The sequence below is a fragment of the Rattus rattus genome, chromosome 2 (genome assembly GCF_011064425.1).
Source record: "Rattus rattus isolate New Zealand chromosome 2, Rrattus_CSIRO_v1, whole genome shotgun sequence".
In the NCBI taxonomy this organism is placed as follows: Eukaryota; Metazoa; Chordata; class Mammalia; order Rodentia; family Muridae; genus Rattus; species Rattus rattus.
The window spans coordinates 105,890,256-105,916,101 of NC_046155.1; the positions used below are offsets into that span (position 1 = coordinate 105,890,256).

Genomic DNA, 25,846 nt, shown 5'->3' on the forward strand with positions numbered 1-25,846 from the left:
CCCAGAGAGAGAGAGAGAGAGAGAGAGAGAGAGAGAGAGAGAGAGAGAGAGAGAGAGAGAAGCTCTGGACTCAAGTGATCCCTTGGGTTTTCCTTCCTGATTGCCAAGGCTGAGGACATTTAGTCAGCCCTGACAAATGTGTTCGCTATTTCTGATGAAGTCGTTTGCTAAAGCTACTTTTAAGAGACTACTGCAAACTGCACCAGTGGCTAGAACAGCAGAGATTTATTGTCTCACATTTTTGGAGGACAGAGGTCCAAGGTCAGTGTGTCAGCAGGTTGATTCTTTCCGAGGGTTGCAATGCTTCTCAATGCTTCCCGTACCTCTTCCCTTGCTTCAGTAAGTCACCGTCAATTGCTGGCGTCTCATCGATGTCTTCTTCTTCATATGGTGTCCTTGTATGTGTTTCTCTATCTGCATCCAAATTTCCCCATTTTATGAGGATATGAATTATATAAGATTGACATGCTCTAATGATCCAATTTAAGCCAATTACTTCTATAAAGAGCATATTTCCAAATATGAGGGTCACTTTCTGGGGTGCTGCAGTTAAGAATTCCAGCACATGTTAGAAGATATTTTATCCCATTTTTACTGAGTCCCCAGTGGGTTGCTTAGTCACAGTCCTCAAAACAGCTTACCAGAAATTTCCATTGCTCTAAGTGGCACATCCAGAGGCACTGATTCATTCTCTGATATGGAGATATTGAAATCTGAGTATAAACATATAAACATAATATGATTGCTTGGCTGACAGACTGTCAGGTTTGGGACATCAGAAAATGATTCATGGTAATATTGTCAGAATTGTGGAGACACTTCAGTAAACAGGCCTACGCGGGTCTCTTAACCGAGAGGTGGAATATTTTAACTTCCACCTAGTTCCCCTTCAGCAGCTGTTTGAGGTCTAAGCAAAATGGAAAGCTTGGGAAGTAGATAACTGGCTTGTTGGATTTTCCACACACAGGAAGAATCTTTGAGTGTGAAGATGTGGAGATGTGGGCCTGGATGAAGGTGCTTTATGACCTGCTTCCTGTGTATGTGGTTGGCTCATAGCCAAGCAAATCTTCCCTGATTTAGCCCTTACCCTCACTCTGCTTCTTTTTCTTTCTTTTCTTAGCTGTGCTAGGACTTGGACCTAGGCCACATGCATGCTAGGGTACTCTACCACTGAGCAAAGCTCTCCATCTACTCTTATACATGAAGCATTCTCCCATCCTAAGATTGGAAGCAATAACTAAGGTCACACATCTAGAAAAGACTAGACAAGATTCAAACATGCAATCTATCTTCATTCTTTGTGGATTTCATATTTGGACCTGCCTAGTCACAAATTTTTATTTATTAATTTTTTTATTAACTTGTTTGTAACCTGTGGTGATTTGAATTGGAAAGGCTCATATATTTGAATGTTTGGTTCCCAGTTTGGACTGTTTAGAAAGGATTAGGGGGTAGGATGTTGTTGGAGGAGGTGTGTCGTGGAGGGTAGGCTTTTCAAAAGCCCTCTGTGGTGGTTTGAATGAGATTGCTTCCCACCCACCCAGGATCATATATTAAACTGCTTGGCCACCAGGGAGTGGAACTGTTGAGGAAGATTAAAAGACATGGCCTTGGTATCACTGGGTGTGGGCTTTGAGGATTCAAAAGCCCACTCCAAGCTCAGTCTCCTTCTTTCTCTGCCTGGTGTCTTTAGAACACGATGTAAATCTCTCAGCTACTGCTTTAGTGACATGTCTGTCTGCTTCCCACTATGTTGATAATGAACCAACCACCTGAAACTATAAGCAAGCCCTTAATTAAATGTTGTCTTTTTAAAAGGATTGCCTTGGTCATGGTGTCTTCCACAGCAATAAAATATTAACTAAGACAGACACTCCAGGAGTCGTCATGTTCCCTTACTACTGTGTGTTTGTGGATCAGGAGTAAGCTCTTGGCTACTTCTCTAGTGCCATGCCTGCTTGCGTGCCTGCCATCCACTTCCCACTGTGATGACCATAGACTAAACCTTTGAAACTGAAGCAAGCCCCCAACTATGTGCTTCCTTTTATAAGTTGTACTGGTCATGGTGTCTCTTCACAGCAATAGAATATTAATACGACATAACCCTATAAGCAACAGACGTGGTGTTTTTGTGAACTATTTGATGCCCAGCTGAGGTGAAACAAGGCAACATTCAGATACCCCTTCCTACTCTTTCTTTTTTTTTAAAAACTAAATTAACTCATTTTTATTTTATGTGCATAAGTGTTTCACTTGTATATGTACGTATGTACTTTGTATGTGCCTGATGCCTGTGGAGGCCAGGAATGATTGCTAAACTGTCTGGAATCATAGTTCAGAGTACTGGGAATTGAATCTGGGCCCTCTACAAGAGAAGACAATGTCCTTAGCTTCTGACCCTTCAGTCTCACATTCTTTTTTGTTGCATTTGAAACATTGAGTTTCAGGCTAGTCTCAAAACAAAACAAAACAAATCAAATAAGCTTTGTTTTAGACATTCATTGTAGTGCCATTCTCTATGAATTTAATATTATGAGTAAAATATGTGTATACTAAATAAGTTGTACTTAATAAAGCTTGTATTCTGACTGGTTGATAGGTATACCCCAGAGGCTTGCAAAACCTCACCATATCTATTCCTAGGAATATCATATGTTTTAGTACCCCTGATCGGTGTTCTTGGTGATTTTATAGGAGGCAACTATCAATAAAGAGTGTCTGTGGTATCTAGGTTTATTGTCCTTTTCTACTATGATGTGAGGTATTAAAGCTGGGAACCTGAGAGCTGATACCTCTAATGTCTTACCTGCTCTAGAAATGAAGGAAACATCAGCCTGGAAGCCCCTGGAGGTGCCATTTTCATCTGATTGGAAGTTGATGAGCATTACACTGGAGCTCAGCACAGGGCTGGGTACCTCATAGCTACAGAACCGAGCTTCAAGTTCCCAGGCAGGTTAAGTGATGTCAAGTGAATACATTTGGCACCAGATAAAGAAAAAAATAAATGTACTTTAGATAGCCATTGACAAGCTTTTTGACCAATACCACAATTCATCTTCAAAATAAAGGGATCTGCCTCTTCAAAATGTGTATTTGACCCCATCAGCATTTCAGGGTTGTTTCATCAGCCAAATACTCCTGAAGTACTGCTAAAGGTGCCAACCTTTTGGAGGTAGCATAGCAGAGATTTACATTATGATTCATAACTGTAGCAAGACCACAGCTCTGATGTGGGAATGAAATAATTTTATAGTTGGGGGGGTCACTACAACCTGAGGTCTTTTATTAAAGGGTCTTGACATTAGGAAAGTTGACAACTACTATGCTAAGAGAATTGCCTCTAGCCACAAGATATACTAAGCCTTGTCTTTGAGGTGGCAGGGCTAGGGATTAAACCAAGGGTCTTATGAATGCTTGGTAAGCGCTCTACCACTGAGCTGCTTCCATAGCTCATGAGGTGTATCTCTATCTCATTCCTCTTCACTGGCCTTTCACATTTGATTCAAATAGTTCTTTGGACCTTGCTCTTTGCTCCTCTATGTAAAAGCAGAAAGAGTTGCGGTGAGACCATAAGGAAATATGGAGGAAGTGCAGGGAACAAACGAAAATTAAGATCTATCTTTTTATTCCTCATCTCAAGATCAGGTCCAAGGGCAAACCAGGGGAAGCCAGAGCTCAAGGGGAATACAAACCTATTTCATTCTCCCTCTCGACATCGCTATATACAGTCACATAGTCAGAAGTGCAGTCTCCATTTTCTTCTATTTCTAGGCTCTGAAATGACAGCTGAGAAGAAGACTGGTTACATCTAGAGAAGCTCACGGAGTGAACAGAAGATTGTAGGCCATTTGCCTTGCCCTAGAGTAAGAGCTTGTTGATAAAGTTGTAGAGATATTCATGAGTGGCTAAGTTACTTGGGAAAAGATAATAGGTTCTCAAAACTCTTGAAACATAGAAGCTATCAAATACAGCTTGCATGCAAGGGTGGGGATCTGTGCCAATGTCTGAGCTCTGTAGCAGCTACAGGGGATAGAAGAACCACCCTACAAAGACTGTCTCCTTAGGAGGCAACGTGTAAGTGCTGGTCTACATATTACTGTTCTAGGGATCTTAAACACCTTATTCTTGCTATTTAACTTCCAGTTTACTTGACTCAAAGCTGAAGGTAGATGTTATCTCTTACAGGGAATGTCTTTCTGCCTGGGAGGATGTCCCCAGAAGGATCTTTCTGAGTCCTCATCACATTTGTTCTCTATTTCTCCCAATGTGTACCAGTGCCTCGCCAAGTTACAAAAGAGTGCAAGAGCTCCTATCAAACAAAGTGTTGCCTGGAAACTACTGGAAGCACCTGCAAAAGGAACTTGGAGTCTGAGCAGTGAACTTAGAGAACTCACGACTCAAAGCAGAAATCTTTATGAAGGGTAGAGAGAACCACCAGTTTAATAAGGACTTTTCATGGCCCTTCTAGTTCCACAGTTTTCTGTGACCCTTTTGTTAAATGGAAGCACATTTCACTTATCTCTCTTGCACATGGTACATTGTGTTATCTCAAAAATGTGTCATAAGCTATCTTTATGCAATTACCTTTTCCCCTCTGCCTTGGTCTCCATATGGTGAACTTGTTTTATATTCAGCAAGTGGGGGAGGAGAGTATCCAAAGGGGGAGAAGGAAACTTGAAGGGGGCCAAGGAAACTTCATATGGAAGGGGTGAAGGAACTGTAAACGACTTGGCATCGGTGAAAGATTTTTTAAGGTCCAGGGACCAAAATGTAACTCAAAAATCAAAAAGTACAAATTCATGGTGTTTCTGGTGTTCTTGCCTGTGCTGCATTATGTGACTCTACTACAGCCTTGGTTTCGTCTATCTAACAAGCAGACTTCGCACTAAGCATGCCATTGCATAATGCAACACCAGGGAACACGGCATGAAACATCATGGCTCAGAAGCAAGCCCCATGCCTGTTGGGAACTCAGGTGTTTTTGCTGCCTATACAAAGTTCCCTGTTCTTATAGAAACATAACAGCCTCATTACAGAAAACAGATCTGAATATTTCCCTACCATTATTCCTCAGCATGAGTCAACTCTCCAGATCTTGGATCTGATTGCGTTAGAATATTTGACCTTAAGAATTTCTGTTTGAGTTGCTGACTTGAATTTTTTTTCTTTTAAAAAAGAATTTTGGCTTGGGGCTAAGACAAAAATTCCGACAATTGCTGAAAGGAACCCAAACATACTTCTGCCATTTTTGTATTTTTGCAAAGCCAAGTTTCAGTCCTAATGATTATAATGTCAAAACACTGGGTCAGTTCTGGAAATCACTGAAGATGCTCTCTGTCCTTCAATCTCCATCCCCACTCACTCTTAAAACCAGTGGGATCTCATGTAGGCTTCTAACCTCTGACTGTATTTGACATTTCAAGTAGCGTGAATCCAAGCTTCTCTCAAATGTCCAATGGTTTAGTCCTATTATTCTGCCTTAATTTTGAGGGGTGAGGTGAGGACTGAATAATTAATTCCCAATTTTAATTCTCTCTAGATTTGAACTCTTGTGATAAACCCAAACTATTGGTCATATCCATTTATTTGTTTACTTTGTTTTTTAAAGGCTCTGTTTTTCTTATGTGTCCTAAGGACTCATTGGTTTGGGTTTTTGCCTGTAGCTCAAACCCCTTTCCTCTTCAGACATACTTTGGCACTGATAGCAATGTGGTTAACTAGGCCCTATATGTAAGATGTCAATCTTCTTGATTGTACCGTCTAGTGATGTACTTGTCTTAGTTTAGGTAATTACACTTACTAATATCATGGTTTGAATATAAAATGTCCCCAGTAGGCTCACATGTTGGAATACTTGATCCTTAGATGATGGTGTTATGTTGAAAGGGTGTGAAACCTCGAGTGGCTGGAGCCTCACTGGAGGAAGTGGGTCACTGAGGTGCAGGCTTTAGGGGTTTGTGACCACTTTCTGTTCACTCTCTGCCTCCTGAGTGCTGATACAATATGGCCATCTACCTTATTCTACTGCCAACAAGCCTTCCCTGCCATGTCTAGTATTGTCTCAAGCTGCAAAGTAAAATATATCCATTCCCTGCTTCTTGTCAGGGGTTTAGTCACAGCAATAAGGGAAATAACTGAGACAGATGTTTACACTCGTGGAATCCACTGTGTAAGGGTTTCAGGGTTTACTCCTTCCCCCTTTCCTTTCTTTTCTTCATATATTTTTTTGATTGTTTGTTATTTTAACAAATACATGTCTATATCCATCCTCATCCAGATTACTGGGTTATTTCCCCTGTGTTGTGACATATCTCCATCGAGGATCCACTACTGCTTAACAGCCTTCACAGTGCTGAGATCGACTGTGATATCCACAGGCCTAAATTTTGACCTCAGTTTCACTTTCCCATACTCTTTCTAAGTACCCTTTACAACTCTATTGAATTGAGCACTCCCCCGGCCCTGGCCTGTGCTAGCTTCTCTTTGCTGTGCCTTCTCTGCTTGGAGCTCTTAATGATATTGTCACGATTGTTACTAACTTCTTAATTAGTCGTAGTTACTTTCTTCAGAATCTGGGTTTATAAGGAAGAATGTTTCTAAAAAGGACATATAGACTAAGGTAAAGATTAAGGTAACAATGGGAAATTTCACTTTGTTTTGAACAAGAGCTAAAGAGTGCAAGTGCCATCTAGTGGTGGGTACAGGGGAAACAAGGCTGGCCAGTGTGTAGTGTGGCGGGTACTGAGGACTAAAAGTATGGCTGTAAACATATCGGATAAAATCTCTGACTGAACAGCGCCTTTGTCAGCTCTCTTGTGACTATATCACGTGGAATTTAGGACAAATACAGTCAATACCTTAATTAGGAAATGGTTGGGGGCTTGAAAAATCCAGGTACAGCTAGCCATGTCACTGTACTCTTCAGGATAGTGAAGACTCTGTATAGTGCCTTCTTCAAAGAGGATAGTTAGAGACCTGCAGCCGGAATCTAAAACAAAGGAGGGCAGAGCAAACTCAAGCACACAAGAAAGACTTTTTGTGTTCTCCTTCCTGTCTCTATATGATAAGTTACAAGGGAGTCTTGTGCTCTGGCTTACAGAACTCTTAAGGCCCTCTCAGCTCACTTGGGTCAGTGATCAGGAACTTTCAGGGACTGGGGAAGAGAGACTACATCTTTCAGCTTGCCAAGATTCCTTCTATACTATGAAGCCAGCAGACCTCAAGTGAGGGTCTCCCTGACTACCACCTTCAACTCCTATGATGCCAAAGCTTCTGCAAAGGACCTGGATATTAAACAACTGAAGTAAATGGTTTTACCAGGATGATAGCTTGACTTAAGAGCTTTATAGGTGAGATTAAACCCAGTGGCATAATCTGTGGCATCAGAGATGAATCTCAGCTGGATAGAACTGGAACCAATGAGAATAGATGAAGGGAGACTTTCTCCACAGAATTTCCCTGTAATGTGAGAAGAGTCTTTGTTCAGAGTTAGGAAAATGGCACCACAACATGACGTCCCAGAAGTTCAGGATTGTATGAATTAGGCCACTCAGCTTTTGCACTAGTAGGATTTTAATCCAGAATATTGTGTTTTTGTTGCTCTTTGACTTTTGCAGGATTTTAAAATATACTATCTTTTAATATGGGCTCTGCTCTATTCTATATTATCTCCTATATTCTCTTCAGTTGTAACAGCCAAGAATACTTCTGAAATATTGCTAATGGGATGGGGTAAAGTTACTGCAGGATGAGAACCACAGAGATCCTCTTCCATTTTTGTAATTTGTTGTTTGAGACAAGATATCACTGTATATAATGGGATGACCATGGTCATGCAGTTCTCCTGCCTCAATTTTCTAAATTCTAGGTTTACGGCTATGTGCTGCTATGCCTGGCTGTATTTTTTATTAAATACATAAGCTCTGTCTTCTCATGGCCATATCTTTGTGTCATTCTTCTTAGTGTTTTGGAACAGATAAAAGCCACTTGCAACCGTAGTTAAGTGGTGTCTTACTTGGGGGTGACTAGGGGACATAGCAATATGTGTAAGTTTACTCCTAATGGGGTCAAGACCCAGGCAGCCTGGCTTTAAAAGTATCAGATGCAGCTACTGAAGTGCCCTAGGCAGGCTCAGACTCAATTCTACCCACTTTAGAGCAGACTCGCAAAACTAGAGTTGGTGAGTGTGTTGCATTTATGGATGGCTCCATGTCAGACATATTGTAACCAGACATTGTTAAGTCTACTTAGCCCTGCTTTCCATATGACAGTGTGAAGAACCACTTACCAACGAGTCTGTCTTCTAAAGAGTACATTGCCAGGTAATTGTGGTGACAAGACTCTACATCCAAGTGTGACAAACTGAACAACATATGCATGTCCTCTGGAACCAGGAAGGTCCAGACACACAGTCTGCAGGCAGATATATGAGAAAGGGTAACTTCTAGACGGAAAGCGATAGTCACAGTTTTGTTAATGGGCACAGTCAGGCTAGAGGTGGAGCCTGGGGAGGACACAGAGGGGGTACTCACTGCTTGCTTTCATAGTATAGGTGGAGGCTTTCTGGGAAGTGCAACTCTCCCTCAGATCCACTGATTAGACCATCAGGCTCACTGCATGAGGCTGAGAGGGAATGCCACAGCGTCAGGGACGGCAGCCAATGCGCTAATCACCGTAACATCCGTATGGAAGCTGAAGTCATGGGAGCCACTGTTTCTCCTTTCTGTACACTTCTGTTCTTCATGCACTATTTCTTTCCTATCTTGACTTCTATAATGCTTCATAGCTTTGCATTTTGGTCCATTTTAGCCTGTGTTTACCCTTGAGTTGCTGTGACCTTCTCCCCTGTCACTCTGACCAAGAGGATTCATTCTGTGGGTGCAGGTTCTATCCTAGTTTTTCTTTTCCCTTTTTATTGGAGACCTCAGTTATAAGCTTAGTCACACTGGCAGTTTCAGCTCTTACCAATACTCTTCTGAACTTTAGGTCAGACTTACATCTACCCCCAAACTCAGCAATCGGTGCAAGTGGAATCACCTTCATCAGCAAAACTGCAGCTACCTTTGATTTTTGGATGAGATTTCAGGCTCCCCTGTTCAAAGTTGTGATGACCTCAAGAGTCAGGTTGTATTTATCTCTCTCTTCACTTTCAGTCCTTACTAAACTGGTTTCAATTTTTTCCTTTCTATTTTCTTCTTTTTATTTTCTGGTCCTCATCCCATATAAAAATCTGTCATGAATTCCACGTGACTCATTCTTCCCTTAATCTCCTTCATGCTGTTATTATATTCTTTTACTACAGCCGTAATGTACTTATCAAAACAACTTTCCATTGTAAAATGAAGCCAATGTTTTGGCTGACAAGGGCAGTTTCCAAAATTTGATCTCAAATTATCTTTCTATTCTTTTCTCTTGGAAGACTTCACACTATACTCAAGCTGCTTTGGTGACTTGATGTTTTGCCCATATTTTCCTTCTTTATCCTTTGTGGTTTATCCTGGATAAGGATGCCTTTGTTCCAAAGCCTATGACACTCATCACTTGTATCTACCAGCAGCCCAGCTCTGGGAGTCTACTTTCCATTTTGCTTTTTGAGGAAGACCCCTATAGGCTCAAAGGCCCAGTGGACAGCTAAGCCAAGATCCAATCTCATTTTTTTTAATGGATAATGTGAGGAAAGAGTTTGCCCCAAACTTCAGAGTGAATTTATCGAAGAGTCATGGTGAACAAAGATAAGCTCCCTGTGTGTAAGTAGGGGAACTTTCAGGGGAGTGTATGTTGCTTATTAACTACTTCTGTACCACCTCCCCATCCTCCTATTACCTAATTGAGAGTTAGTGTTTGTCAATTAGTGTTTGCTGAGTTGGATGAAGCTATGACTTGATAAGAAGATATATGGAAGGGAATGGGGCTCTGTGGACATGGAATTGGCCGACTAGCAAGAATAGCTGTGGATGCTCATCAGACTTTTATACCAAGCGATCACAGAAACACTATCAGAGGAAAGTTTTTGATGATAACAGGAACTGACTCCCAGAAATGTGAGGATGTTAGTTCATGCTCCTGTGAGTGCAGGCCATAAGGAATACCCACCTTTGGTGCTCTTTCTTCGATGGCCTGAGAAAGAAAAAGAAAGATGCAATTCAAAGCTTGTGGTACCTTGGACAAGAAATTGACTCAAAAAGCAGAACATTTTAAGTTAATATGCAAATACTGAAAATTTAATCTGTGAAAAGAGCAGGATGGGTAAAATGACAAAGCAGGACAGGGGTCCTGGTGTTTTGAGATGATTTCACTTGCTTTATTCCTACTAATGAAGAAGCAGTGATTAACTTGGAGATTATACAGAGCAAAAGGAGGCAAGGGTGCATGAAAGTGGAGGCCAGAAATAGAGAAAACCTTTTTCCAATCACGAATATTTTGAATAGTCACATATTTTGAGGGTTCAGATACCTGCCATTGTGGTAAACTCTTGAAAAAAAATTCTGAGTTAACTTTAGTTACCCCACCACAAAATGATGGAAGCCACTTTGAGACTTGAAGACACCAACTATGGAAACAGTTTGGAGGTAGAAATGAAGCTGCAATTTTTTCCTGGCTGGTCTACGAGAAGGGTGCACATAGAGCCCATCCCACAGATTTACCACATTTGCTTCTATACCCGGGCTTCTAAATCTTTTGTTTTATTATATTTAGGTGACATTATTCATTATGGTGAGCACTTTTTGCTGTACTATACATGGCTTAGCAGCCCCTGTGACCTCTCTCCACTAGGCACTGGTATCTCCTCCTTAATTGTGACATTTGAAAAATATTTCCAGAGAAATATCATTCTCTGGGTACTCAGATTATCAGTAGTTGGTCACTACTAAGCTGTGTGCTTTCGCTTGATGAATCTTGCTAGGGCTGTTAAAAATTAGGTGGGTATCTCTCTCTATATCTATATCTATACTATATCTATACTATATCTATATCTATATCTATATCTATATCTATATCTATATCTATATCTATATCTATACTATATCTATATCTATCTATCTATCTATCTATCTATCTATCTATCTATCTATCTATCTATCTATCTATCTATCAGTGGGTGACAGTTTTTATATTAGGCAAAGTGTAATCAATTTATGAGGAATGCATTCAGTGACTATTTTAATACTTAGATATATATGATGTTTTACTCTTGTATTAGATGATATGTTTCAAAATCCTCAAGCATTACACTGAGAAAAGAAGTGGCCCTCTCCAGTCACATTTGGCTAGCCTGCTGATGCTCTTTTCCCCAGTAGAACTGTAGCTTTCTAAGCTTGCAGGATGGCTTCATTACCAGTCTGGACGTGTTCATGGATCCAGGGAAGCACTCTCCTAAGATCTGTGAAGATCCCAGGAGATCCTTGTTCTTTCTTCCTTGCATTGTTTCTCCAGCTTCGACCACAGCCCAGACCCCAAGAAGTCACTCCAGCTAGAGTCCAGGCCCCTTTCCTATTCTGACACATAAGCGACCCTCCTGAATCTCCCTGGGGAAAGAAGAAGGAAGCTTCTGTTAACTTGATTGTTGGCAGAGGTCCCTCAAAGTGCTCACTTTTCCCAGGAGGTTGGAAATGGCAAGCACAAATGTCTTCACTTCTAATAATTTAGACTCAGAGCTCTGGGAGAATATCTGGGTCCAATTTCCATTTGATCCCCAAACATCAGAATCTGTCAATTGCTGCTCCTTTCCCCATTCTTTATGCTCATCAATGCTTCCCATTCCTGTTCATACTACAGAATCAGCGACTTCTTGCCCAGTGATACAACTGACTGCAGTCTTCACAAATTCTCAGAATTGAGGGTAGTGACATTTCCAACACTTCTAATCTAGGAACTTCAAAATAAGAAGAGACAGCTTAATGGGTGGAGAAGCCTCATCCTTGGCACTATATCTTTTGGGGGGAGGAGAGCAGATTCTAGTTTTATTTGGTATCAGCATTCTTAGGCTCCTTATCTGGTAATGAACTTTCCTGGGCCTGAAGCTTAGCTCTACCCACTTACCTGACATGCGTCTCTCCCTCCATCAGGGGATCCTGTGCAGAGAAAGGTCTTCCCAGTAATGGGGTTCCTTAAGGTCAACATAACAGCCTCGCATTCCTCGTGCGTCAAAATTGGCAGGTTCACCTGCTGCAAGACTTGTGGGAGGCTGCCACCTGGAATGAAGAGATGGGTCCGTGAAGATAAGCTTTTACCTTCTGAGATAAAAGATGCTCTGCGCTTTCGTCATCAGCAGCCTAGATGCAAGTTTGTGTCCTTTGGAAGGATCTCAAGTTCTTAAGCACACTGTGAATATCTTAGACATTTGAAATGTTTGACTGGTTGTTTAAGATAATAAATTCAAACTCCTGGTTTCTGGTTGTCCATCAGAAAGTTTTGAGGATTCTGATTAAGAGGAGTGGTACAGAAGCTCTTACCTTCAGACAAGCGACCCCAGCCTGCAGTTGTACAGACATATCCAGCATTAAATTGTTCTCCTGGCTCTGGAAGACACACGGGCCTCACAAACTGGCCTGAAAAAAAGATCAAGGAAGAACTTGGTTTATGGAGAAGCTGGCACAGTTACACCTATTGGCATCCAGGTGGGCCCCCAAACCCCTTAAGGATCTTGGTAGATCAGCCTGGCATCTTCAGGGGTCAGCTTCCTTCTCCTGACTCAACATAGCCCTGCATCCAGAACCATAAGGAAGGAATTTTAGAATGGGGACACTCCAGACAAGTCTCTGCTTCCAGTAGATGATCCAGAAGAGCTGGTCTCATGATACATAATGTGATCTGTGGAGGTACAGTATGGAACAAAGGTTATGGTGTAGATTATTCAGGGTGCACTGTAAATGTTTACCAAATTGGAAGGTTCCAACCATCTTCAGAAGGGCTATATCATAGTTCATAGGTTTTTTGGTGGAGAACTGCGGGTGTATGATGATGGTTTCAATGGCAAGTGTTTGTTCTCCTGGCTCGGCTTGGCTCAAGTCATGTTCTCCAGCAGTTACATTCAAAGTTAATGCAATATTTCTATAAAAGGGGAGAAGGAAAGAGATGGGGAATTAATGAGACTCAGAGAGTGGTTATAAATGTTGGAAAATTGGCCTCTTTAAATTGACATGGGTGGACAATGTGGAGCATAAGAGCGCTGAGAAAAGCAACTGAGAATAGTTCTATTGCTATTAAAAAAAGGAAACACAGCGTAGAGATGTGACATGATGTATTTAATATTTGTCAGTGTTATTTTTAATCAGCTAGAGAAATATACATGTATTGTAATTCAGGGAGCTAAAAAATATATGAGACTATTCAAACATTTTATTAGACTGTTCTAGTCATAGTACCAGTGAGTTATTTTGTGAATTATTTGTGATTCCTAGTAAGGGTGCTGCTTTAGTGTTAATGTCATGTGGTGTATGTATTATGAAGGGCAGCAACCTAACTCTGATGTCCCAAGGAGTATGCATACTCAAGGATTTTGGACAAATTTCAACAATGGGAAGTGTCTCTTTACCTTCCTTATATTTGTAATTTATTGTTCTCCCATGAAATGAGAATGATGCCATTTCCTCAGGTCAGTGTTTTCTAGAAGGAACTCTTGGTAGGATGAGACAGAATGGAGTAAGAATTTTGAGCTTTTCTTTCTTTGGGACCCTTCTTTTCCAGTGGGGATATAATATTAGATAGGGCACTATCATTTCTCTTGGAATGTTTTCCTGAATCTTGGATATATCGGGTGCTTAATACAGTACATAGAATCTCTCTAGCTTACTACTGCCTACATTGTAGAGACATTGTCAAATATTTTTTTGTTTGTTTGCTTGTTTATTTTATTTTTACTCAACACAGAGGGTCTTTCTGTGTTTCTCAGGCTGGTCCCAAATTTCTGGACTCATGTATCTTACTTCTTCAGCTGCTCAAGTAGTGGCGTCTACAGATTGCACCACAATTCCAGGCTAATTTCTCTTTTAAAGTATGGACTCACTGGGGGGCACCATGTCTCAGTCACTTTTTTGTCTTTGGTGCTCACTGGCAACTGGTAGTGAATGAGCATCTCAAGAATGTTCTCAGACGTGAAATGAAAGAATAACTATGGGAACATTCTCTTGGAAACAGCCTGGTATATGCATAGAATGCCAACAGTAGAGCATTTGGATCCCACTAGAAAGGTGATAAAAATAAAAGTTCTTAAGATGAAGCTCAGAGAAGCAAGCACAATAGGAAGAAAGACATGAGCATCTGTATTTTACTGGTCTGTCTTTATTTGCTTAACATGTATAATGAGCCACATAGTGGTTTTTCACTACAATATTAGGAAACTTTCACAAGTCAGTCTTTTGATATTACTCTTTGAGGACTTCAGTGGGTTTATGTAAATACAGCATCTTGTCTCTGCACAGAATTCTTTACCTACTAATGTGAGAATAAGCCTACAATGTCACTAAGACTCATTTGTGACACCCGATTAACTTTCTTGTTTTATAAGAGTAAGAAATTCTGATTCCAAAGTGCAGGATGGGTAAACTGGTCTTCCTCCATTAACCAAGCTTTCCTACCTGTTTGCCATGCAATGAGCAGCTGTGATGACCCACTGTGAAGAGATGATGGTCCCTCCACAGATGTGCTTCTGCTTTTGTTTCAGAGACACCTAGATGACAGAGATCTAAGTTGGTGAAAGCTAATGCTGTGGGTTTCCCCAAAACCTATGACCAAGTGTATTCTGAAAGACAGATACAGATAGCTTAACCATAGTGATCATGATGTAGGCATCATGACAGTGTGTATGAGAGTAGTTTGGGCCTACTGTTTTCATATAGTCTTAATGAACTATTTGACCCCTAGAACTTCAAGTCTGTATTTTAATCTGTTACTTCAACATCCTTAAAATGATATCTATTTATTTATCCATACCTCCCTTCTCTTTACGTGTGTGTGTGTGTGTGTGTGTGTGTGTGTGTGTGTGTGTGTGTGTGTGTGTGTGTGCGCGCATAAAATTTGGGCATCAGTTCTCTTCTTCTACTGTGTTGTCCCTGGGTTCAAATTCAGGTTTTTAGGCTTAGTAGAAACCATGTTTACTCAATGAACTGTTTTCAATCCTTAGTAACATTTGGTCTTTAACTCAATCTATCTATGATATTTGATTTGATTTTAAGGTGACTTATAATTTTTATTCTAAGCTTTAGAAATAGCATTTATTGTAAGATGTTAATTTCTATGGATACAATATATTCTGTATAATAAAGTAAATTTCTACATACATTTTAAGCAAATGGTCCTACAAACATAGTTAGGCAAGTAGATGATAATATTACACATCAAATTTTATAAACATATTTTGCAAGATGATTAAAATAAAAAATGTCACTGTGTAAATACACTTGAATGTTACTGTATATTTATCAAACCTGTCATTGTAATATATGACTTGAACATAGAGCCTCTGCTGCTACATTATTTCCCTCGATCATGATAAGGCTAACCAGTACAACTATTTCAACCCTAACCTTAGTCATTCTAAGAACTTATTATGCAAGCTAGAAGCATTTGTTTCTGCAATATCATGTACCAGGTTGATATTAGCTTGTTAATATGTTGTTTTGCAGTATCCTTTAGCTTCATTTCTACAATATAGTCTGCTTTTCCAACCTCAACTACCTTCATAACTCTTCTACAAACACAACCTAAGGAGTAAACAAAGTCCCCATGAACACTGTTGTTTATTTGTTTCCTTTAGTTTTGACAGTTTTAAGGCTGCAAAAATGTAGTGTGATCATATTCACTTAGTACCCTCTTTCACCCCCTCCCATTCTTGTCATCTTCCTTCTTTCCAACTAGTTCTTTCGTGCGTGCGTGTGTGCATGTGTGTGTGTGTGTGTGTGTGTGTGTGTGTGTGTGTGTGTGACTTATAATTGACAAATACTTTCAATAAATAGCTTCACAAATTTAGGATGAGAAAATGACAGCTTATTAGAAATGTTCACTTTTTAAAAATTAATCATTTTGTTTATTTATATCTCAAATGTTGACCCCCCTCCTGGTCCTCCCTCCCAGAGTTCTTTACCCCATCTCTCCTCCCCTTTGCCTCTAAGAGGGTGCTCCCTTGCCTGGTATCCCTCTTCCCTGGGGCATCAAGTCTCTACAGGATTAGGTACATCCTCTCCCAGCGAGGTCAGGCAAGGCAGTCCTCTGCTACATATGTGCTGGGGACCTCTGACCATCCCGAGAATTTTTCACTTTTAAGCAAAAATTATTTATGAGCAATCAAAAAGAAAACATGGAGCACAAAGCAACACTGAGGCTTCATATAGCTCAGTGGTACAGTGAATGCTTAGAGCTCTTTAGGCTCTAGATGTAAATCCTTTGAACCAAAACAAACAATGAACAAGCAAACAGGAGGAATACTGAGAGGAGGCTAAGGATAGAAGACATAGAACAGAAAAACATGAAAGAATGTTTCTTATGTATTATGATTTGAATATGAACTGAATTGAACAGATGACCAATTAATTGATCAAGTGACCAATCATCTACTAAAACAAGTATTTGTTAGGTTTATCAGTGATACTAAGGCAGCCTACTGAGCACAAACCCAATCATGAATATTAATCTTCCTTTACGATTAGGAAATCTTAGCTATGGGTATGTTGTAAGATTTTTTTTCCCAGAGAGAGGGTGACCTAAAGGGGGTAGTATGTGATCTGGGGAGACACAAACTTGAAATATCTTGGTTCACCTACTAGGGAAGGGAATGCAAAACTCACTTGCCAAGGATAGGAACCCTTTTTCACTTGGCTTCCTCCAACAATGCGACTGAAAAGGCTAAAGTAATTCTGAGGCCAGGGCTTAACCAGACTCTTCCCACAGTCAGGAGCTGGGGAAAAGACAAGACAGACACTGAGTGATTAGTTTCTAGGACTAAGATATACAGAAAAATCTTCCAAACAAGAACAAAATACAGTATATGCAATATGTAGAGAAATTACAACATGGCTTTAATTTATAATGGTTGGGATTAGATGTGCTTTGCAAAACAGATTATTCAGGTTGTGTAACACATGAGATATGTCCTTTCAAGAGACAGCTTCTACGATGTGTGTGTGTGTGTGTGTGTGTGTGTGTGTGTGTGTGTGTGTGTGTGTGTGTGTTCATCCATGTGTGGGCACGCATGCACCTGTGAGCATATTAGGGGGAGAAGTCAACTTTGACTAGCTTCCTTAGCCCCTTTTTAATTGTTTTTAGAGACAAGATCTCTCATTAGCTTGAAACTTTCCCACTAGTACCAAGGATCTGCCTGTCACTGACTCTCAAGAACTGCATATGGGAATGCCCACTACTACATCAGCTTTTAAAAGATGGTTGCTGAGGATTAAGCCCAGCCCTTTGTGCTTGCATAGAAAGCAGTTTGCTGACTGAACCATCTCCTCAGACCAAGGACTGACTTCTAATGTGAAGATTAAGGGCTGCAAGGATAGATTGGCATGGGTTGTCAGAAATGCAGCCTCTTTTCTTCCAGAGCTCTCTGGTCTCAAAGAAAAGATGCCCTTCACAGCACTCTGTAGTACCATGTGACATTCACTGTGTGCCAGGATGATTATTTCTGACTTTCAACTGAGGTAGACTGTGACTTCACAATGATGAGGGTTTAATCCATCTATTCTTCCTTCCTTCCTTCCTTCCTTCCTTCCTTCCTTCCTTCCTTCCTTCCTTCCTTCCTTCCCCCTCCCTCCTCCCTCCCTCCCCTCCCTCCGTCCTTCCTTCCTTCCTTCCTTCCTTCCTTCCTTCCTTCCTTCCTTCCTTCCTTTCTTCCTTCCTTCATGAGACAAGTTCATTTCACTATGGAGCTCAGGATGACTTTAAGTTCGTGTTTTCCCTGCCTCTGCATTTGGAAGGCTTGGGTTACAGGTGTGTAACAGCCCATCTTGCATATGCACAATAGTATTACAAGTCCTGATACTCAGAGTTGCTTAGGTAATGTATGAACGATGCTGTAGTCTGTTCTAATTTGTAATTGTGTCTATCTCTCTGTCTACTCTGCCCATGAGGTTACGTCTTAAAGCATAGTCTGCCTGCCACACAGTTAGATATAAAGAAACCTAATTAGGTTTACTGGGGCAGAAAACACATTGTTCAGGGACAGTGATATGATGATAGTTTTAATTCACACACTAGTGTTAAGACAGGTGCTTGTCAGGTAAAGAGAAGAAATAACTTACAAGAAAGACTTCATCCCTAACAACACTTTATTACATGTGTGTATTTTTGTTTATAATTGATTTTATTGTTTCTTAATCTTTTAATAAATCAACATGATTAGTAAAGAAACTATTATTTCTGTTCATAAATTTAATTAGGGCTTTTGATGCCTTAAGGAAGAGGCAAGTTTAAATTTGTTTACTTAAACTACGTAATTCAGTGGTGAATTTGTTGCTTTTAAGGCCATTATTTCCTATGGTGTTTCCAGGAGTGCATATGAAACTCTACATCATCATCACTAAGCGTCTTCACCTAGATGGCTCTTTGAATGCTTGCTGACCACTTCATCTGAGAAGTCTTCCTTGATTTCTTGAAGCTGTGTTCTGGATCTCTCCCAGAGTATAGCACTCTTTCTCCCTACTCCCCATTCCCCCTTAACAGTTTTTTCCAAGCCAAATTATGAGAGTAAATTGTTTCCTTCCTTCGTTGGACTACGGAATTCTTCACTGAGATACTTAAGGATGTGGGTCCTATGCACACACAGTTCTAAAGTCTAGCAGAGCTCCTTCCTGGCTTACAAGTTACACCTGAAAAGCATGACTGATTGAGCACATGACTTTTCTTGGGAACATATCCTTAAGAGAACAGCTACTTAGATCATCTTTAAAGCAGCCTAAGCTCTCCCATATAACTTGTTTCTTAATTCCCACACTTTGCCTGCAGAAAAGTACTGTCATCTTCATGGAGAAGATGTGAAAACTAAAAGTCAAAGAGACCTGTAGCTAATAACAGCAGAGCATGAGACAACCAAGTGTGTTTTCATTCTGAACCCCGTCCAGGTATGATCAAAAGCTGTTCTAGCTGCTTCAGATGGATGAGTCATAAATCTGCTAGACATAAAATTTAGTATTCCCTGAAGTCACTGAAGCAGAGACAGAAAACATGTTGATTCTCTGGGTTGGCACAAGAATGACTACAGGCAAGCTTGCCAACAACTGTTTTAAGTTCGTTATAATCAGTGCAAAAAATCTTTATACTATATGTCAGTGAGCATGTGTCATATGGCTATTAGAATAATTTCCCTCAAGATTCTAAATAGTTCCAAGCCTGTTCTGATCTCCAGCATTCACTCCATGAAAGAATACCTGGATGTGTTATGCATCCAAATAAGTGGACAGTCCTAGGTCAGTTTGTAAAACTAGGAGAAAGCACTTAGCATCCCTACAAATACTATTTCAATTTCATATGATTATCACAGGAGAAAATTCCAAGGAAATATTTTGAGAACAAAATACATTTCTGAAGTAATTTGCTTTTCTTGAATTTCCAAGGAAACAAGAAGTAGAGTTGTTACTCTGATTCTCATTAAGAATGGTCCCACCAGACAGAAAAATGAAGGTAGTTGTAGAGTTAATTTAAAACTTACCTCTGATGGAAGAAAGAGTTGCAGAATGACCTTGTTCCAAGCAGACAATCCCTAATATTAAAACCAGCTTGTCCTTGCTGATAGGCATATTGGGATTCAGTGCTTCCCCCTGAAATCTAGAAAGGCTGAAGGATATTCTTGGAAGAATAGCAGCAATCCAACTTAAAACAAGCTTATTTATTAACTGAGACTGGAGGCATTCAACCTTGTCCATAAGATTTCTTTGCATGTGGTTTCTTGAAAATGTCTTTTGTAAGATGTGGGAAATCAACTACAGAACCAATGTCTTGGTTGAGCAGCATAACATATTCTATTCCACCTACACCAATAAGTTGCTTCCTCCAGTGTTCCTGGCTTACACAAAGTGGTTTGTGTCTGAGGTTTTGTTGTGATTGTTACTTGCTCCTTTTACTGTAAGAGGATTGAATATTGGTGTGTAATACTACTTCTGCTGAGATGCAAACAACTGTCTACTCATTCCTGATAGGGAATTGATAACAAATTAAAGTAAGGATACCACCAACAGCCAACTTGGTAGACCAATGAGTTTTATTGGCATTACTTACAGGAATATGGGTAAGGGGTTAGTCACAGGAGTTGAAATGACTCAAAGACATAACATCAACAAAAGTCTACTCCAGCATGGGTGACAAATTATAAAAGCTCAAAACCTAGAACACAATGTTGACAGTTGGACAAGGTGGAGAGTGTCTTTTGTAGGCAGCTTTATTAGTTTGAGCTTTTTCTAGTCAGCTCAGTGGATCCAAAATTGTCTTTCATCAGTCTTTACTGCTTACATTTGCTAGGGAGAGGCCTAGTGAATCTGATCAGTTTCAGGAACCTCATAAAGTTTTTGATTTGTTTACTTTTTGAGCTTTAACTAGGTTCCCTTCACAACATCCTAAGTCTTAAGGAGGTTCCTTCCATGATAAAATGTTTTATCTCTGAAGAATTTGCTTCACAACATATATCAACATTGTCCCTTTGCAAGGGTAGACATTCTTAGCTGTTTGCATACAACCCACCAGAATGTATTAAAACACTTTACTCCTGTTTTTTTCAAATGTAACTGAGTTACCATTCATTAGTTGGGAAGAGGAGAAAAAACCTAACACAGTAGCACATTCTGTAAGACATGCTGAAAGACACTTTTTTTTTTTTTAGGATTTTTCAGATGCTATTCATTGGAGTGTTAGTGAAGTTTCACTTCCCACCATTAAAAAATATTCTAGAAGGCAATCAATCTTCACTTCTGTACCTGGTAGATGTCTAGACACAGAAAAGTGGCTATGATTACTTCCACACTTTCCTCTTTCCTAGCTGAATTTGTTGGTACATTGTGTTGGCTAGTTTTATAATAACTTGACACATGGGACACTCAATTGAAAAAATGCCTTATAAGCTTTGCCTAGAGGCTAGTCTGTGGTGCACTTTCTTAGTTAACAATGGCTGTGTGAGGGTCCAGCTCATTGTGGGCAGTGTACACCTGAACAGGTGGTCCAAGGCAGTATAAGAAAGGCTGATTAAGCCATGAGAAACAAGAGAACACCACTTTTCCATGGTCTCTGCACCAATTCCTGCCTCCAGGTTTCTGCTTGAGTTCCTGCGCTGATTTCCCTGAATGATGGGCTAACTGCAAGCTGTAACATGAAATAAATATTTTCCTTCACAAGTTGCTTTTAGTATTTTATCATATCAGTAGAAACCCCAACTAAGACACACGTAGTGTGCAAGAAATGCTTGTGAACTGGCAGTGTCATAACCATGTAGGACCATGAAATGCTTCTGAGAACTTCTTAGAATCCACATTCAAAAATAGAAAATGTCAAACTAAAAGCCTCCCAACTCCTTTATGATGAAATTTCCAGCTGTATAAAATAAATCTATGAATTAACATCCTCTCTCTGTCTCTTTCTAATATAAATGCAAAATAATTATTATGATTATAATATATATATATTTAAAAAATTCATTTATTTATCATATATAAGTACACTGTAACTGTCTTCAGATACACCAGAAGAGGGCATCGGATCCCATTACAGATGGTTGTGAGCTACCATGTGGTTTCTGGGAATTAAACTCAGGATCTCTGGAAGAGCAGTCAGTGCTCTTAACCACTGAGCCATCTCTCCAGTCCCTGCCATTATATTTAAAAACATTTAATATTCATAGCTATTTGAGAATTGGACCATGTTCATCACCCCTCCCCTGAAATTCTTCCCAGATACACACTTACTTCCCTACTCACCCACTTGTATTCTTATTTTTTCTTTTAAACCTATCAACACCAAGGCTACTGATTTCTTTGAGTTAATTTTATACCCAGCCACTTTGCTGAAGTTGTTTATCAGCTTTAGTAGTTCTCTGGTGGAACTTTTGGGATCACTTAAATATACTATCATATCATCTGCAAATAGTGATATTTTGACTTCTTCTTTTCCGATCTGTATCCCTTTGATCTCCTGTTGTTGTCTGATTGCTCTGGCTAGAACTTCAAGAACTATATTGAATAAGTAGGGAGAGAGTGGGCAGCCTTGACTAGTCCCTGATTTTAGTGGGATTGCTTCAAGTTTCTCTCCATTTAGTTTAATGTTAGCAACTGGTTTGCTGTATATGGCTTTTACTATGCTTAGGTATGGGCCTATTCTTTCCAGGACTTTTATCATGAAGGGGTGTTGAATTTTGTCAAATGCTTTCTCAGCATCTAATGAAATGATCATGTGGTTTTTATCTTTCAGTTTGTTTATATAGTGGATTACTTTGATGGTTTTCCGTATATTAAACCATCCCTGCATGCCTGGGATGAAGCCTACTTGGTAATGATGGATGATTGTTTTGATGTGCTCTTGCATTTGGTTTGCCAGAATTTTATTGAGTATTTTTCGTTGATATTCATAAGGGAAATTGGTCTGAAGTTCTCTTTCTTTGTTGGATCTTTGTGTGGTTTAGGTATAAGCAATTGTGGCTTCATAGAAAGAACTTCAGTAGCAATCTTGTCTGTTTCAATTTTGTGGAATAGTTTGGATAGTATTGGTTTGAGGTCTTTTATGAAGGTCTGATAGAATTTGGTTGGGAGACCTTTAATGACTGCTTTCTTTAGGAGTTATGGGGTTGTTTAACTGGTTTATCTGCTCCTGATTTAACTTTGGTACCTGGTATCTGTCTAGGAAATTGTCCATTTCCTCCAGATTTTCAAATTTTGTTGAATATTGTCTTTTGTAGTAGGATCTGATGATGTTTTGAATTTCCTCTGATTCTGTAGTTATGTCTCCCTTTTCATTTCTGATTTTGTTAATTTGGACACACTCTCTGTGTCCTCTTGTTAGTGTGGCTAAGGGTTCATCTATCTTGTTGATTTTCTCAAAGAACCAACTTTTGGTTCTGTTGATTCTTTCTATGGTCCTTTTTGTTTCTACTTGGTTGATTTCAGCTCTGAGTTTGATTATTTCCTGCCTTTTACTCCTCCTGGGTGTATTTGCTTATTTTTGTTCTAGAGCTTTTAGGTGTGCTGTCAAGCTGCTGATATATGCTCTTTCCTGTTTCTTTCTGCAGGCACTCAGAGCTATGAGTTTTCCTCTTAGCACATCTTTCATTGTGTCCCATAAGTTTGGGTATGTTGTACCTTCATTTTCATTAAATTCTAAGATGTCTTTAATTTCTTTCTTTATTTCTTCCTTGACCAGGTTATCATTGAAGATAGCATTGTTCAACTTCCATGTATATGTGGGCGTTCTTCCCTTATTGTTATTGAAGACAAGCTTTAGCCCATAGTGGTCTGATAGGACACATGGGATTATTTCTATCTTTCACTATTGATGTTTTATGACCAATTATATGATCAATTTTGAATAAAGTACCATGAGGTGGTGAGAAGAAGGTATATCCTTTTGTTTTAGGATAGAGTGTTCTATAAATATCTGTTAAGTCCATTTGGTTCATGACTTCCTTTGTCTGTCTATGTCTCTGTTTAATTTCTGTTTCCACGATCTGTCCATTGATGAGAGTGGGGTGTTGAAATCTCCTACTATTATTGTGTGAGGTGCAATGTGTGCTTTGAGCTTTAGTGACGTTTCTTTTATGTATGTAGGTGCCCTTGTATTTGGAGCATAGACATTTAGGATTGAGATTTCATCTTGGTGGATTTTTCCTTTGATGAATATGAAGTGTCCTTCCTTATCTTTTTTGATGCCTTTTGGCTGATAATCGATTTTTTTCGATATTAGAATGGCTCCTCTAGCTTGCTTCTTCAGAACATTTGCTTGGAAAGTTGTTTTCCAGCCTTTCACTCTGAGGTAGTGTCTGTCTTTGTCTCTGAGGTGTGTTTCCTGTAGGAAGCAGAATGCAGGGTCCTCATTGCATATCCAGTTTGTTAATCTATGTCTTTTTATTGGGGAGTTGAGACCATTGATGTTGAGAGATATTAAGGAATAGTGATTATTGCTTCCTGTTATAATCATATTTGGATGTGAGGTTATGTTTGTGTGCTTTTCTTCTCTTTGTTTTGTTGCCAAGATGATTAGTTTCTTGCTATTTCTAGGGTGTAGCTTGCCTCCTTATGTTGGGCTTTGCCATTTATTATCCTTTGTAGCAGTGGATTTGTAGAAAAATATTGTGTAAATTTTACCTATTATCCTTAGGTTTGATCTTCTCATTGAGTCCTGGATTTCCTGTATGCTTTGGACCAGTAGCTTTTTCCGTTTTACACTATCTTTGACAGTTGTGTCACTGATATCTATGGAATCTTCTGCTCCTCAGATTCTCTCTTCTATCTCTTGTATTCTGTTGGTGATGCTTGTATCTATGGCTCCTTGTCTCTTCCTTTGGTTTTCTATATCCAGGATTGTTTCCCTTTGTGCGTTCTTTATTGCTTCTATTTCCATTTTTAATTCCTTTACCTGTTTGATTGTGTTTTCCTGTAATTCTTTCAGGGATTTTTGTGATTCCTCTCTATAGGCTTCTACTTGTTTATTTATGCTTTCCTGAGCTTCTCTAAGGGAGATCTTTATGTCTGTCTTGAAGTTCTTCATCATCACGATCAAATGTGATTTAAAATTAAGATCTTGCTTTTCTGGTGTGTTTGGATATTCAGTGTTTGCTTTGGTGGGAGAATTGGGCTCTGATGATGCCATGTAGTCTTGGTTTCTGTTGCTTGGGTTCCTGTGGTTGCCTCTCGCCATCAGGATGTCTCTGGTGTTACCTTGTTCTGCTATTTCTGACAGTGGCTAGACCATCCTATAGGCCTGTGTGTCAGGAGTGCTGTAGACCTGTTTTCCTGTTTTCTTTCAGCCAGTCATGGGAAGAGAGTGTTCTGCCTTCAGGCGTGTAGTCTTTCCTGTTTACTGGTCTTTAGCTGTTCCTGTTGGCATGTGTCCTGAATCCACCAGGCAGGTCACTTGGAGTAGAAAAGTTGGTCTTACCTCTGGTCCCAGGTCTCAAGTTGTTCCTGGGAGGCTGTGTTTGAGTTCTCTGTGAGGAGGGCAATCAGAAAGGCTTGCCCTTCCTTTTCTCGGGCCCCTGTGCACAGGGGTCCCAGATGGCGTTAGGTGTTTTCCTCTTGATTCAGAAATGTGGGCAGAGTGTAGTCTCTTCTGGCTTCCCAGGTGTGTCTGCCCCTCTGAAAGATTATCTCTCCCTCCTACGGTATTTGGGTGCAGGGAGCTGTTGTCTGCTTCCCTTCAGATTCGAGTGGTGTCTGGACCGCAGGGGACCTGCTTCTTTTTGCCCCTATCTTCCTGTTCCCAGAGGCCCTAAACAGTTTCCTCTTTGGCCAGGGATGTGGGCAGGGGTGGGCAGTATTGGTGGTCTCTCCTGCTCTGCAGTCTCAGGAGTGCCTACCTGTCTGGGCAGTGAGCTCTCTCTCCCAAGGGGTTTAGGAGCAGGGAGCTGTGGGCCGGGATCAGCGAGGTTCCGGCTCCAGCTAAAAACCAGAAGTGTCCAGTCCCAGAGGAATTTCACCTCTGTGTGTCCTGAGTCCACCAGGCAGGTCACTTGGAGCAGAAAAGTTGGTCTTACCTCTGGTCCAGGGGCTCAAGTTGTTCCTGGGAGTCTGTGTTTGATCTCTTCGTGAGGGTGGCCCAGGATGATATTTTCAAGTAGCATCCATTTGCCTATGAATTTCATGATGTCATTGTTTTTGATAGCTGAGTAGTACTCCATTGTATAGATGTACCAAATTTTCTGTATCCATTCCTCTATTGAAGGGCA

General features: G+C 40.1%; 1 protein-coding gene across 1 annotated transcript; it reads right to left on the bottom strand.

The window, feature by feature from the left end:
* Window positions 1–307: 307 nt before the first annotated feature.
* Ovch2 (ovochymase 2) lies at window positions 308–19,727 on the bottom strand. The gene is made up of 16 exons (XM_032895895.1): window positions 19,640–19,727; window positions 16,782–16,891; window positions 14,577–14,668; window positions 12,878–13,050; window positions 12,453–12,548; window positions 12,040–12,191; window positions 11,336–11,525; window positions 10,093–10,116; window positions 8,532–8,622; window positions 8,288–8,412; window positions 7,318–7,458; window positions 6,858–6,988; window positions 3,693–3,786; window positions 2,807–2,935; window positions 647–713; window positions 308–425 (listed from the first exon to the last, which is right to left on the bottom strand). The coding sequence occupies exons 1-16, from the start codon at window positions 19,725–19,727 to the stop codon at window positions 308–310; spliced, it is 1,821 nt and encodes a 606-aa protein (XP_032751786.1).
* Window positions 19,728–25,846: the final 6,119 nt, after the last annotated feature.

Excerpts from the sequence above, each read along its gene's own strand:
- Ovch2 (XM_032895895.1), bottom strand. The coding sequence starts at position 19,727 with ATGCCTATCAGCAAGGACAAGCTGGTTTTAATATTAGGGATTGTCTGC. Across the intron at positions 12,192-12,452 it reads CTGGGGTCGCTTGTCTGAAG|GTGGCAGCCTCCCACAAGTC; the intron begins GTAAGAGCTTCT and ends TCTTCATTCCAG. Across the intron at positions 2,936-3,692 it reads CGAGAGGGAGAATGAAATAG|CTCGGTTCTGTAGCTATGAG; the intron begins GTTTGTATTCCC and ends GGGAACTTGAAG.